Source organism: Lampetra planeri, chromosome 3, assembly GCF_965212315.1.
Source record: "Lampetra planeri chromosome 3, kcLamPlan1.2.h2, whole genome shotgun sequence".
Taxonomy (NCBI): Eukaryota; Metazoa; Chordata; class Hyperoartia; order Petromyzontiformes; family Petromyzontidae; genus Lampetra; species Lampetra planeri.
This window is the reverse complement of record NC_136109.1, coordinates 9,833,267-9,848,379: the sequence shown is the minus strand read 5'-3', so window position 1 is coordinate 9,848,379 and position 15,113 is coordinate 9,833,267. Positions and strand designations below refer to the sequence as shown.

Genomic DNA, 15,113 nt, shown 5'->3' with positions numbered 1-15,113 from the left:
CTGGGTGGGGAGGGTGGGGCTGGGTGGGGCTGGGTGGGGAGGGGCTGGTCACCCCGTGGTGCCCTTATAAAACTCAACGTTTAACCTACTCCCGCCGGCTTGTGCCCGCCCTCACAGTCGGGCATATTTGCGGAATACACCATGCCGCCGTTGACCCTGGCCATTGACCGAGCAACCCGACGTTCCTACCACCTCCCTGCGCAGGAGGAATGTGTTCGTGTCGCCTTCGTTTTTGCTGCCCAACCATGCCTCGGTTCCATTTCCTTAACGGCGTCGTACCAGACGGCGTTCATCGTGCTGGCGGGCGTGTGCGCATGCCTCTACTTCCTCTTCCTCACCTTCATGGTCTACCAAGTGTTCCGCAACATCGGCGGCAAACGCTCCTTCCTGCCCGCCATGTCTCGCGTGCGAAGGCTGCATTATGAGGTGGCGTGCTCACTCGCTCGCACGGATGCTTAGTAACTCGCTAGCTCGCTCGCTCCCACGCTCGCCCGTCCACTCACTCGTCCACTCGCTCGCACGGATGCTTAGTAACTCGCTAGCTCGCTCGCTCCCACGCTCGCTCGTTCACTCGCTCGCACGGATGCACGCTTACTGACTCGATCACTCGCACGCTTTCTTGCACAGACGCTTACGAAGTGCTAGATGGCTTGCTCACTCGCATGCTTACTAAGCGCTGGGGATGGCTTGCTCACTCACATGCTTTTCTCGCTCGTTCGCTCAATTGTACAGACGCTTAGTAACTCACTAGCTTCCTCGCTTACTCACTCGCACACTCAGTCGCACAGATGCACGCTTGCTAACTCGCTAGCTCGCTCGCTCACACGCTCACTCACTTGCACGGACGCTGATTAAGCGCTTGTTCGCTCGCTCGCTCGCTCACTCACTCGCTCACTCACTCACTCGTTCGCTCACACGCTCGCTCACACGCTCACACGCTCACTCACTTGCACGGACACTGATTAAGCACTTGTTCGCTCGCTCACTCACTCGCACGGATGCTTAATAAGCACTAAATTTGCTCACTCAATCACACGCTTACTTGCTCACTCATGATTTGTTTGAATTGCCACGATTCAGATTCGCAATTTGGTTTTAAATCACAAATAGGTCACTGCACTGCCATTGTGGTGAATGTAGATGTGCTAAAAAAAACTGTACTGTTTTTTATGTTATCAACTTAGGTCCGCTGAACTACACAGCTCTTTTTCAGAAGCGACTTGGCCACCAATGATAGCTCAACGAAGTGGCCTATCGTCACGTGGCAATACATAGCAGTAGGCAAATACTCTAAACGTGCGATGTTGATTCTAAACGTGGAGGGGATTTTCCGAGGACCCGGAGAAAAATCCACACGACGACCACAGAGAAGAAAGGCACGCAAACTCCAAATATACAGGTGTAATGTGAGGATATATCTGGCTCACTGACGTATCACAACTCGTCATGATTATTGGCTCTGCCGGTCCTGGTCTATAGCCAATGGGGGGAAGCCTAGGGGCGTGGCCCTGACATAATGGAAAGGTGACAGCTGTTTGTAGAGGATTGGTTCTGCTGGCTTTAGCCACAGCCAATGGGGAGACGAGTCAGGGGCGTGGTCCCGGGAGCCTACGAGGGAGTCTGGAATATTCCATGGAGGCTAGCCAGGATTGGTGGAAACGTACCACGTGACCCGGGTATTAAATAGGGGTGGAGACGAACGACACGTGGTCAGAACGGGAACGAATGGCGGAAGGGGTCATGCGGGAACAGGGCTCTGGGTTGCCACGTGGCGGTGTGTCTCTCTCGCTATCTGTCCCTCTCACGCTGCCTGTCAGCAGCGTGAAGGAAAGCTGTAATGCAAAGTGAATAAAAGACCGGATTCCCGAAGTCGCCTCAACGACCTTTATTACACAGGCATCATCAGGGTCGGGATCGAACCCATGACACAGCTGTATACCAGGCGAAGTAGTTAACAACGTGAGATGGTCATGATGGTGGCTGTTGGTGATGGTTGTGGTGATGTGCAGGGTTTGATCTTCCGGTTCAAGTTCCTGATGCTGACCACCTTGGGCTGTGCTGCTCTCACGGTCATCTTCTTCATCATCAGCCAGGTGTGTGGAGCACTCTTCGCCACCACGCCCACCACGCCCACAACCACAGTGACATCCGTTCTTCAGTCTCGCCTGCCTCGCTGTTTGTTGTCTTGTCTTTCGTGTCGAGCTGTAGGGTAGTGGTTGTAGTGTACAGTGAAACCTTGGATTGCGAGCATAATTCGTTCCGAACACGTGCGCGTGATTCAAAGCACCCGTGTATCAAAGCGAATTTCCCCATAGGAAATAATGGAAATCATCTTCTTGGTTCTTTCGGTAAAGTCACGTAGAATGGAAATAATAAAATAATTAAATAATAAAACATAATAAAATAATTCTCACGACGTTTCGGTCACAACGCAAGCAGCCGTCCTCAGGTGGAGAGCAGGTCTGTCGAGTAGACAGTAAGATACAGGCATGGTTCACAGACTCTGTCTACTCGAAAGACCTGCTCTCCACCTGAGGACGGCTGCTTGCGTTGTGGCCGAAACGTCGTGAGAATTATTTTATTATGTTTTATTTTTATTATTTTATTATTTCCATTCTACGTGACTTTACCGAAAGAACCAAGAAGATGAATCCCTGCAGTCACGAAAGCTTTAAATCGAAAAATAATGGAAACTCAGATGATTCGTTTTACAACCCAAAAATATTCATGTAAAAATGATGAATGCAAAATACCTTTTTATATTTTTATTATTGAAATTTAATATAAAGTAATCAAATGTATTAGTTAAATTTAATCGTGGCTGGTGTGAGGGAGACGAGAGAGAGGAGGGTTATTGTGTAGGACGACTTTCACTTGCAGTACAGCTACTAAAGAACAGTCACTACACTTGGACACAAAATAAAAAAATGCTTTACACACACACACGTGGTCACAACACTGTAGTAAACAGTCTACGCTCGCACGGATGTTGACTATACGAGTGAGGCACGCCGACTGAGACCGAGCATGGGAGACGATTACCCACAATCCCGTAGCGAGAGAGAGAGAGAAGAACCATCGTCTCAGTTGTGATCACGTGACGCTCAGCAGACAAAGCGTATACTGTACATACAGTACTCGTATTGCAAGACCTCGCTCGTTTATAAAATTAAAATTTATAAAAAAAATTTGCTCGTCTTGCAAAACACTTGCAGACCAAGTTACTCACAATCCAAGGTTTCACTGTAGATTCCCGCTCACGTCCACGAACACCAGTGACGATTATCTGAACAGGTACGGGGTCTCCCCCTAGGTCGACTCAGCCTCAAATGAGTACCTGGCGCGGTGTGCAAATATTGCAAGTAGGGAGACAAAGGCGGTCGGGCGGGCGTGGTGCTGGCCACCCGCTCCCTCGTGTGCCGTGCTTGGCCTTTGTAGGTGCTCGCTAACAGCACTTGCCCCAACAGTCTGTTTGGACTATGGGGAGGAGGGAACTTTGTCTTTGGCGGGGGCAGCGATGACGATGACGGCGATAGTGATGACGGTGAAGATGACATGGATGTAAGATGAAGATGATTAAGATGGTGATGTTGACGGTGATGAGGACGACGATGATGATTAAGACAGTGATGGTAGTTGTGAGGATGACGATGGCGATGACGATGACGGCGATAGTGATGACGGTGAAGATGACGTCGATGAGGATGTAAGATGATTAAGATGGTGATGTTGACGGTGACGAGGACGACGATGATGATTAAGACAGTGATGGTAGTTGTGAGGATGACGATGGCGATGACGACGACGACGCTGCTCACGACGATGATAATGACCGTCTGCAACGCGCCCTTACCCCCCCTCACCACCCCCTTGTAGGTGAACGAGGGTCACTGGAAGTGGGGTGACCGCACGGTGCACGTGAACGCGGCGTTCTTCACGGGCGTGTACGGCATGTGGAACATGTACGTCTTCTCCGTCATGTTCCTGTACGCGCCCTCGCACAAGCGCTACGGGGACGCTGACCGCTCCGAAGGTGACGCTCGCTCCCTCGCGCAAAGACACAAAGATACCCCCCCCCCCCTCTCTCTTTCTCACCGTGTAGCCTTAACACAGGCATGTCCAAAGTCCGGCCCGTGGGCAAATCACGGCCCGCGAGCAGATTTCATACGGCCCGCAGCTTCGGTCTTATAATGTGTTAGTTATGGCTTGCTAGCTCCGTCAGAATAAATACATCACAAAACTCAAGGAAATGTAAGGTATTCTATACAGTAATAGGTTTTTACCCTTTTAAAATGGTACAAAACTGACACCTTTATTCAAGGCATCGTGTTTGCAATAACCACAACACAAGTAGTCAAAAAAGCAAACAAAAAGAAGCAACTCTGATAATGATAATAATATGCACTGTCCTTGAAGTTGATTGGTCCACACCCGAGACAGCTTTCTTTCTATTCTATACAGTTTGTTCAATGTTATCTGACTGAATGAAAGGCAGAATTGCGTTTTTAGAGTTGTTCACGTCTGCCCGAGTGGCTTATATTTGGTTACATTGTCATTTGAAAAATAAAGGTAATTGTGACAATGAAAATTGTTTTTATAACAGTGTGTGTTTCCACGTAACTTTTGTGGTTAAAACAATGTCAAAAGGAACTATTGGCCCCCGGGCATCTTCACTTTATCAAATGTGGCCCTAAATTTCGATTTAAAGCTTTCATGACTGCAGGGATTCATCTTCTTGGTTCTTTCGGTAAAGTCACGTAGAAGGGAAGTAATAAAATAATAAAAATAAAACAATAAAATAATTCTCACGATGTTTCGGCCACAACGCAAGCAGCCGTCCTCAGGTGAAAACCAGGTCTGTCAGGGAGACAGCGTCTGAATGAAACAGCACACGAGCTTGGAGCATATATATATAAGCTGGGTTGGGAGGGGGGGAAAGGGCGCTTCGACAAAAGAATTTGCATATCAAGATGAATTTAGCATATTTATGGGAAATGCAGGAATGTGATTAGTACTACATATGCCCTTGCATTATGCAGGATTAGCAGCATCAAAGGGAGGGGATATGGGAAATGCAGGTATGTGAATAGTACTAATTATGCCCGTGCATTATGCAGGATTAGCAGCATCCAAGGGAGGGGATAGGGGTAGCATTAATAAAGGGAAGGAGTGTTAATAGTATGTAGCTGCAGTAACTAAAACCAACACGTAAACAACTAAAGTATAAACTACATAGTATCATCAGTACTATGTAGTGGCCCTCTTTGCAAAAAGTTTGGACACCCCTGCCTTAACAGAACTTTGGGGGGCAAGTGCCGTTAGCGAGTTGAACCCGGTGAAGGACGCCACGCGGCATCTCACGGCGCGATGCCGATGGCACATTTGGGATAAAATTAGCGGGGAGAGGAAAACCAAAAAAAACGTGAAATAATTCGCGAATGTTTCTTTTCGCAACCGCCACCACCGACTTTCACACCGTTCCCCCTCCTCCACCCACCATGAACATGACGGAGAAGACGTATACTCCGACTGATGCTCCTGCTGTTGTGGAGTGACTCGTGCAGCCAGCTATGACTGCAGAGTTTGGTAGTACATGTTGTTTACGTCGTTTATTGTGAAAATTCGGTCACAGTTCCTATGACCACTGTTTCATTGCTTTCATGGCTTTATTTTGGTGATTTTCGAAAAGTTTACTGGTTTGGCCATGTTTGTTTGTTGTAGTACAGAGTTAGACTGATGGCCTTAATCTAAGTTGTCTTGTGGTTGTTGTTGTTTGACTTGCATCCCACTGGGATATTTGCACAGGGTTGGTGTACGGTGATTTTTTTCTGCAATATTTTGCTGTCTTTTCTTGGCTTTTCTGTTTGCACTCAGTCACTTTAAGATGTTTTCTTGTTCATGTTTTTAAATCCTTTATATTAAGTTCACTTGCTTGCTTGCTTGCGCGCTTACGACCGTGCAAATCTTTCGGTCGTTTTTTAACCCACTTCCCGTGATCCAATCGAGCTGACATTTTGCACACAGACTCGTTGTGCGTGACAATTTATTTTCGTGAAAACATTTTTCCATAACTTTACACTTTTTAGGAAAAAAAAATTTTGATTTAATTACCAATTGCTTAATGGTGGCAGGCAATCATTTGACCCATAGGTGGCAGCCATCTCAAGCCAGAGGACAAGAGGACTCTAGCCACCACGCATATAAAGGATTTATAGTGAAAAACTTTGTTTTTACGGGTTAATTTTTTTGTTTGTTGCGGTTGCACCCGATTCAAGAGCCGAATGGCTCACAGGGCTGTACCTAATCAATGAACTTTGAACCACGGCAGGTGACATCGCTCTGGCCCACGGGGAGGAGTTGACCACGGCGACGACGGCGTTGGCAGGAGGCTCGAACACGGCACCCACCGAGGTCTACCGCCTCGCCGGCAAGGAGGCGCAGGAGTGATGCTGGCGTTGCCACGGCGACGACGACATGGCGACGGACACGGCAACGTTACGGCGTCGTCACGGCAACGACACGTTGACGACACGTTGACGACACGTTGACGACACGTTGACGACACGGTGACGACACGGTGACGACACGGAAGCGGACACTGCCCTCTGTTGCCGGCGGCACTAGTCGGGCACAAATCTGCTTCGATTCTGAGGTCTGACAGGAAAAATTTGAGGGGTCATTGCAGGTGATATTGAAACGGGCTCTCATGTGTTATTCACCGCTTCCTGAATTCGTAAACGTTAAAAAAAAAAATTTACGGTTGTGAAAATAAGCTCAGTTATTTTTGGCGGGTTACGTTGTTTGATCATGTTTTGTCCACCAATTTTTAATTTGTGAACCCCTTTTTTCGGCGTGCATACAGATAAACTGATTGGAGAATAGAGGCAAATCGGATACCCGGTTTGTCTCTTGCAGACTTGGTAGCCTGGTCTCTGTGCATTGGCTGACACACAAATTTCCTGCTTCTAATTGTTTCGTAGAATCATTTTTACATTTTCTTACAAATCAAAGTCATTGACGTGCCGAGTGAGAGTTGTTCAATCCGATTACGCGCCAGACAAACGAACAACGCCGGCTTATGGCAGAGGTTGCAAACGGGTTTTGATTCCTTACCCGTACCCGGCCGCACCAGGGTCGCAAACGGCTACCTGTACCCGTACCCGGCCGGGTACGGGTAGCCGGGTATCGGGTAGGGTACGGGTATCGGGTACCCGGTTGCGACCTCTGTTAACCGGATTACAATCGCGAGTTACCTCCCCGTTCCGTGCGCGGTGGGTTGGCGACGGCGACGGAACTCCGCAGCAAACGATAGAACGCGTCTTGCGGAACGCTCCACTTTTACTCCACGCTCGAACAAGACGCGGCGAGCACACTACCTTGTGTGCCGTGAGCCCTCGTCGAACGCCGCGCTAGCAGCAGTAGTAGTAGATGCCTTCGTAGCAGGCTCCGCGTTCAGACAAAAAGCGCAAAGCGAAAACGGTTCAGTAATGTAACGATGAAGTGTGGCGAGGTACGGTGTACGACTACTACTACTACCACACGCACCGCGCGGTGAGATGGCGGGACAAATAACTGAGGGTACGCCACCGCCGCCGCCACGTTACTGTTAATTCCGCACACTGTATTACTGCACCGCTCACCGCTCAGCCGCGTAGCTCAAGAAAGTAGCGACGTGTAATAACGGCGTGCGCGCGTTCCGCGTTTGTAACCGGCAACTGTTCCCCGATGGAATTATAACCGCGTTACAGCGAAAACGCGTGATGGTGTGAACACGCGTTAAGTGAGGACTTCACGTATGCTACAATACTGGCAGAATGAAATTCTGGTTGAGTACACGCGTAACTAAGTGGACAAAGCCGGGTTTGTTTTTTGAAAATGCGCCACGCTCAAAATACTCCTCTTACGCGTCACGCCTAAGTAAAACTATTATACGCAGCATGTTGATGTAATACTAACCACGTGAAGCGAATACACCGCAGACATGTTGCTATACACAGCACACTGATAGAACACTACGATGATGATGCTCGTATTCCAAGTTGGTGACCACTTGTATACGCCACGAAAGTATAACACTCCTATGAGACCACTACAATGCACAGTGGAACGCGACTGCACACACTTGCTACGCCGTGCTCGCAGGAATTGCTCTACACCATCGCGACGCTGCGCGCCACCATAATTTGCCGCCGTAGAAAATAACTGAAGCAACCGCGCACACACCGCTTTGGGAAACGCTACGTAACGCGCGCGACGCTGCGTACGTTGTACAAGTCGACTTGGATACACCTTGTTCCAACTTCACTGTGCACAACTAAAACACTATCACGGTAATGGATCGCACCCCCACCACATCCGCTGAAGTTTCACGCGCTTCGCTCTATAAGAGAGCGTACTGCGCGCTCTACCCTAGCTTACCCAGTCAAGCGCTGCGAATGCAACGATTTAGCCTCGTCCGCGGTTCGATCATCACGTTTTTGGATCTCAAACCAATATTTTTATTTTTCGCCGTCGCCTTACTAGGGCAACCTATAGCGGTACTAAATCTACGGACGCTAAAGTGGCGTGAACCATAAGATGTATCTTGTCGTATATTGACACACGAATCTATAGGTCAGCAGTGGGAAAACGTTTTCCTTATCAAGAGCCAACTTGGACTTTCGGATACCTTTGGCGGGGGCCGCACGTCCTTGGCGTTATCCGACAGTAATGCGAGGAATAAGCGGAGGGGCCCCACCTTTACCACACCAACGTGCGATGCCTTGCGACCGCTTTGCCTCTTGCTAGCGACGACAGTGTCGGGTCGAAAGTTCCGAATGAGACGGGACGGATGAAAGTCGTTTTCCGGGCCTGGTGTGCCCAGGATTGTCCTTTTCATTTTCGAGGCGGCTAATATCTGCAAGTCTTCCCCCCGGGATGTTAAAAAGTCACCCGTGGTTGTTTTGTCGTTTGCGCAAAATGATATGCCACTCAACGCGTTTACAATGCAGTTTCCCCCCTCTTCCAGGATCGTGGCATATTTTTATCCCCGTGACGCGCGTCCCAGTTTTTGTACCTCCGTAGGGTGGCAGCCCCGAAGTTGTTGGTAGGCCTCGAGTGGCCGCAGACCGTGAGAAATCAAGTCGCGGGATTGTAGTTTAGACTTAACAGTGGCGCGAACTTGCACAAATCGCAAACACTTTTTCCCCTCTTACACACGCCACAGATAACTTAAATCGTGAAGCGTTAAAGCAAACGGGGTCAACGCCTGAGCCGTCTGCCGTGCAACTTTGTTGCGTGCAACTTTGTTGCGTGCAACGGAATCCCTTGCGCGTGGACATCATTGGGCGCCACGGTGGCGAGATGTTGACTACCTCGCCTTGTATACAGGAGGTCCTGGGTTCGATCCCGACCCTGACGCTGTATATTTGGGAGTTTCCATGTTCTCCCCGTGGTCGTGTGGATTTTTCTCCGGGTCCTCCGGTTTTTCCCCGTCACATTCAGAAACCGCCATAAATTTCCGCACAACGATAAGCCGTTTCGCCGAGCTATCGTTCACGACAGCGAGGCCTTACCTGGTAAAATAAAAAATAGTTCATCGTTTTTTTAATTATCTCTGTTGCTAGCCGTGCAAGCGTTTGCTTCCAGTGGAAACGTTACTTTAAGTCGATCAGCTCAGCGATTCAAAGCGCTGTATTTCATCACGCTTAGCATGACTTTGGCGACCAATGTTATCCACAAGATGTTTTTTTCGTGTTAGATCTTCGCAAATATAAATGCGTCGTTTAAACCCGCCACGACCCGACACGGCCAATTCGCAAACAAAACTGGTGACGAATTGCCACGTTTTTTTTTACGTGACAGACCTTACTACTAATTTGCTGTGTCGGGTGGTGGCGGGGTTTCACGACACATTTCTATCTATACGCGATCTAACCCCCCAAAAAAACCTCTCCCGTAGTATTTCATCACGTTCACATGTTTTTTGGCCACGTCATTGGCTGTTGTACAATTCTGACGTCGGTGCCGATAGATACGACGTTTACCCATGCCAGACAACGGACCCTTTCTTTTGTTGGCGCAACTATTTGCTCAGATGCGGACAAAGCAGTCGCGGGTGACGATTAAGTTTGCCGCGAATTCGAGAGCCGTTTGGTCGCAGCAACTGATCCGCTCGGGTGTGGGGAACCCGGCTTTAAGAATCGATTTTAAGTTGCCAAATCGCTACATGTCCATCTTCGTCGTCGCTCGCACACACGGCACAACATCGAGTTGACATTTCAGAGCGGAAGTGGGGAATATTTATACTTTGGTTGGAGTGGGGAACAGCAGTAGTGTTTAGGTCGTTTTGTCTTCTTTTGCCTCAAGTAAGCAGGATGCGGTTGCCTTAATGCGCGTAAGTAGCGTTGTACGTACTCGCAGAATATTTCTGTCTTGTACTACATACGATAGTTTTTTTTAGTTTTTTTAGTGCATAAAGGAGCATCGTGTTGGTACATCGGTTACTACCCCTGAGGTAGCATTAAATATATATCATTTTTTATAACGGTAGAACATTAGATTTTGTAGCTCGCATAAATTAATACATTTACGTCCGTTATGACATAAGGTAGTTTTTTTTTTACGTAGAGCATCACGTTAGCAGCGTGCGTAATGAGCGAAGGGAGCGAGGGTGTTCGTCGCGAACGGTAACACACAAAACAAAAACAAGCTAACAATCCTAAGTGCCTTGCATTGTTTTCCAGAAGTGTTCCCTCCCCCCACGACCCCTTGGATCGAAAGCAGTCACATGGACCTCGCGTCACATGGCGAAGCTGCCCCCCCCCCTCTCCTCTCTCTCGCGGTGCAGTGTCACCACGGACGGGGCCCGCTCACCTCACGTTGCAACCCAAGTATCGTTGCGGACGGGCACGCGATGCAAACACGCGCGCGGTCAATCTCCGCTGCTGGATGAGGCCCCCTTACCACGTTGTGTGGTTTATTTGACCGCACGTTGCCGAGGCGTTTGCCCAGTGCCATAACCTCCCCTCCCCCCCCCGTTGCTGTTACCCTACGCGCGGTCTTTGTAATCGCCTCTGTTGCCCCCCCCCCCCCACCGCTAACACTGAGATCTCTTGCCGAGGGTTGACTTGCGGGGGGGGGGTTTATTGACGCGCGAAAGCGAGGCTTTGCGACGGCTTTCCAGCGTAAACGAAATGTAGTGACATTAAAGTATTTTACACAGTCTTCCTCGACCGCCTGCCCTCGTGTTGCTTGCATCGGTCGATGTCATTGCTGCCTTTGACAAACTCGTGCACCCAGATGCGTTGGCTCGGCCTACAGAGTTCTTCATTCTGACGAATTGCCCGATGATGCTGGATGTAATTACCGGCGAAACGTCGTACGAGTCAAAAATTGTAAATGTTGTGGATTCACTCTTCAACACACCGATGGGCTAAAGTAGTGAACTATTTGTCTTTTGATAATTGGTTTTTTACCCTTCTATCTGGCAACGAAACTGACACCTTTTTTACAAGGAGTCATGTTTGCATAGACCACAATACCTGCAGCCATAATGCAAACAAAAAACATTATGGCTGCAGGTATTGTGGTCTATGCAAACATGACTCCTTGTAAAAAAGGTGTCAGATTTGTTGCCAGATAGAAGGGTAAAAAAACAATTATCATATTTTTTTACTGGCAAAATGAGGTTCCAATGGTATTTGTCTTTTGTCAACGTGACACTTTTTTTTGCTGATTGGCCGTGTCGGGTGGTGGAGGGTTACGACACATTTAGAAATAACCCGATCTAACCCAAACACGTTTAGTAATAGGTTTTTACCCTTTTATCTGGTACAAAAACTGACACCTTTATACAAGGGATCATGTTTGCTATAACCACAACACAAGCAGTGAAAATGCTAACAAAAAACACAACTCTGATAATGATAAGCACTGTCCTTGAAGTTGATTGGTCCACACCCGAGACAGCTTTTCTTAGAGCCTAGTCTCCATTGGTGTTGGACCAGATGACGCCAAAAGGCGTACAACTCAAAAACAGCGCACTATCAGAGTATTGAGAGCTTGGTGTAAGCATTTACACTATGAGACCTCCTTTACCAGTGGCAAAATATAGTAGTAGGTTTTTACCCTTTAAACTGGTACAAAAACTGACACCTTTATACAAGGCATCATGTTTGCAATAACCACACAACACAAGCAGTCAACATGCAAACAAAAAGAAACAACTCTGATAATGATATGCACTGTCCTTGAAGTTGATTGGTCCACACCCGAGACAGCTTTTCTTAGAGCCTAGTCTCCATTAGTGTTGGACCAGATGACGCCAAAAGGCAGTGCACTATCAGAGTATTGAGAGCTCGGGTAAGCATTTACACTGAGACCTCCTTTACCAGTGGCAAAACACGTGTACTATGAAGAGTTCTACATCTGACACCTGCTGTATATTTGGAGTTTGCGGTGTCTCTCTCTCCCCGTGGTCGCGTGGATTTTTCTCCGGCTCCTCCGGTTTGCCGCCCTTCCACATTTAGAATCAACTTCATGCGTCTGGAGTGTTTCGGCTGCTGCTGTAACATTTCCACGTGACAAGCCACTTCGTTGAGCTATCGTTTGTGAGAGCAGCACAGACCCCCAGTGGTGGTCAGCATCAGGAACTTGAACCGGAGGATCAAACCCTGTACACAGAGGTCGTAACCGGGTACCCGATACCCGTACCCTACCCGATACCTGGATACCCGTACCCGGCTGGGTACGGGTACCCGTTTGCGACCCTGGTGCGGCCGGGTACGGGTAGGCCGTGAGTCACTGGTGAGTAACCGTTTGTCACTCATTTCCCAACGTCTTGTCTCTTCTCACAAGTCAAGTTCCTAGAATCAACCCACCCGCGCCTGCAAACATGGCTTCATCCCAGAGGTCGCAATCGGGTACCCGTACCCTACCCGATACCCAGCCGGGTACGGGTAGCCGTGTATCGGGTACGGGTACCCGTTTGCGACCCTTGTGCGGCCAGGCGCAGGTACGGGTAAGGAATCAAAACCCGTTTGCGACCTCTGTCTGTACATCACCACAACCACCATCAGCTCATCGTTACCATCCCACGCTGGCGAGATGTTAACTACCTCGCCTGGTATACAAGGAGGTCCGTGGGCTTGATTCCAACTCTGACACCTGGTCATTTGAAGTTTGCATGTTATCTCTCTCCCCGTGGTCGTTTGGATTTTTTTCTCAGGGTCCTCCGTTTTTTTTCCCCCTCCACATTTACTAACAAGCGTGTAAGAGTGTTTGGCTATTACTTTACATTTGCACGTAATAAGCCACTTCGTTGAGCTATCATTTGTGGTGGTCCAGGTCGCTTCTGAATAAACACATTCCTGCGGAGGGAGCTGGTAGGAACGTTGGGTTGCTCGGTCAATGGCCAGGGTCAACGGCGGCGTGGTGTATTCCGCAAATATGGCCGACTGTGAGGGCGGGCACAAGCCGGCGTGAGTAGGTTAAACGTTGAGTTTTATAAGGGCACCACGGGGTGACCAGCCCCTCCCCACCCAGCCCCGCCCTCCCTACCCAGCCCCACCCTCCCCACCCAGCCCCTCCCCACCAGCCCCTCCCTGCACGACGGACGGACGGACACAATAATCCCCTGTGGGCTGGTGTAACCAGGAGGTTCCTACCAGTATAAACTATACACCTCACTGGGCCTTACCTAGAAAAATATAAAAATAATTGTCCGGTGTCCCAGTCCAGTTGCCGCAGGGTGGTTATGATAGCGACAACGAAGTGGACTTTTCGCATGGGAATTGTGTATGGCAGGAGCTAAATTAACTTTTTTTAAATAAAAAAAATCCTGACCACGACGTTGCAATGACTGGTGACGCCATCGTTTAACGTTGGGGGGGGGTAGGGAGGGATGGCGGCCATCTTGGTACGGGCGAGTTAGGTCAACAAACAAGGGAGGGTTTGGTGGAGGGATGGGGGGTACAGCTGGTGGTGCATCTACCAGTCATCTCAGTCAGCCAGCCCATGGCACCTAGCCTGGTACAGCTGGTGGTGCATCTACCGGTCATCTCAGTCAGCCAACCCATGGCAACTGCTGGCTCTGTCCCGATCCCTGCCAGCAGCGAGCCTTCGACACTTCACGTGGCAGCCTCAAAGTGCACGTGGCCTGGCACAGGCGCCGTGGTGACGTCGCCGAATGGTGTTTAGGGGGCGGGGCGACGCGGACGATGACGTCACAGCGTCCCATTTTTTTTGTTCTCCAACGTCACCCGATGGGATTGCTCTCCCTACGTCACGTGGTCCCTACCCACCATCCCCACCCACTCCACCCACCCACACCACCCAGCCCCACCCACTCACCACCCAGCCCCACCCACACAGCCCAGCCACACCACCCATCCCCACACACCCATCCACCAGCCCCACCCACACCATCCACCCACCCACACCACCCAGCCCCACCCACACCACCCACCCACACCACCCAGCCCCACTCCCACCACCCATCCCCACCCACACCACCCAGCCCCACCACCCAGCCCCACCCACACCACCCACCCACACCACCCAGCCCCACTCCCACCACCCATCCCCACCCACACCACCCAGCCCCACCACCCAGCCCCACCCACACCACCCACCCACACCACCCAGCCCCACTCCCACCACCCATCCCCACCCACACCACCCAGCCCCACCACCCAGCCCCACCCACACCACCCAGCCCCACTCCCACCACCCATCCCCACCCACACCACCCAGCCCCACCACCCAGCCCCACCCACACCACCCATCCCCACCCACACCACCCAGCCCCACCAACACCACCCAAACCACCCAGCCCCACCCACACCACCCATCCCCACCCAGCCCCACCCAGCCCCACTAACACCACCCAGCCCCACCAACACCACCCAGCCCCACCAACACCACCCACCCCACCCAGCCCCACCCACACCACCCAGCCCCACTCACACCACCCAGCCCCACCCACCACCCACCCAGCCCCACTCCCTCTCAAACAAGGCGATCAGCTCTTGAGGAATGGAGGGCCAAAGCCATGCGGTGGGGAGTGGTGGCGCAGCGGTTAGCGCGCCCCATCGTTCCATTCCCGCTCACGGCCACCGACTAGGCGGTGACGG

The 15,113-nt window shown here is 50.4% G+C and overlaps 1 protein-coding gene across 2 annotated transcripts in view; it reads left to right on the top strand.

Annotated features, from left to right (window-relative positions):
• WLS (Wnt ligand secretion mediator) overlaps positions 1–11,205 on the top strand; it is a 39,762-nt gene extending 28,557 nt beyond the window's left edge. For both annotated transcript variants that reach the window (XM_078592723.1, XM_078592722.1), the window contains exons 10-13: positions 283–426; positions 2,010–2,093; positions 3,877–4,033; positions 6,329–11,205. In XM_078592723.1, coding sequence (XP_078448849.1) covers positions 283–426; positions 2,010–2,093; positions 3,877–4,033; positions 6,329–6,447 — 504 coding nt within the window. In that variant the 3' untranslated portion in view covers positions 6,448–11,205. The remainder of the gene's footprint in view (positions 1–282; positions 427–2,009; positions 2,094–3,876; positions 4,034–6,328) is intronic.
• The last annotated feature ends 3,908 nt before the right edge of the window (positions 11,206–15,113 follow it).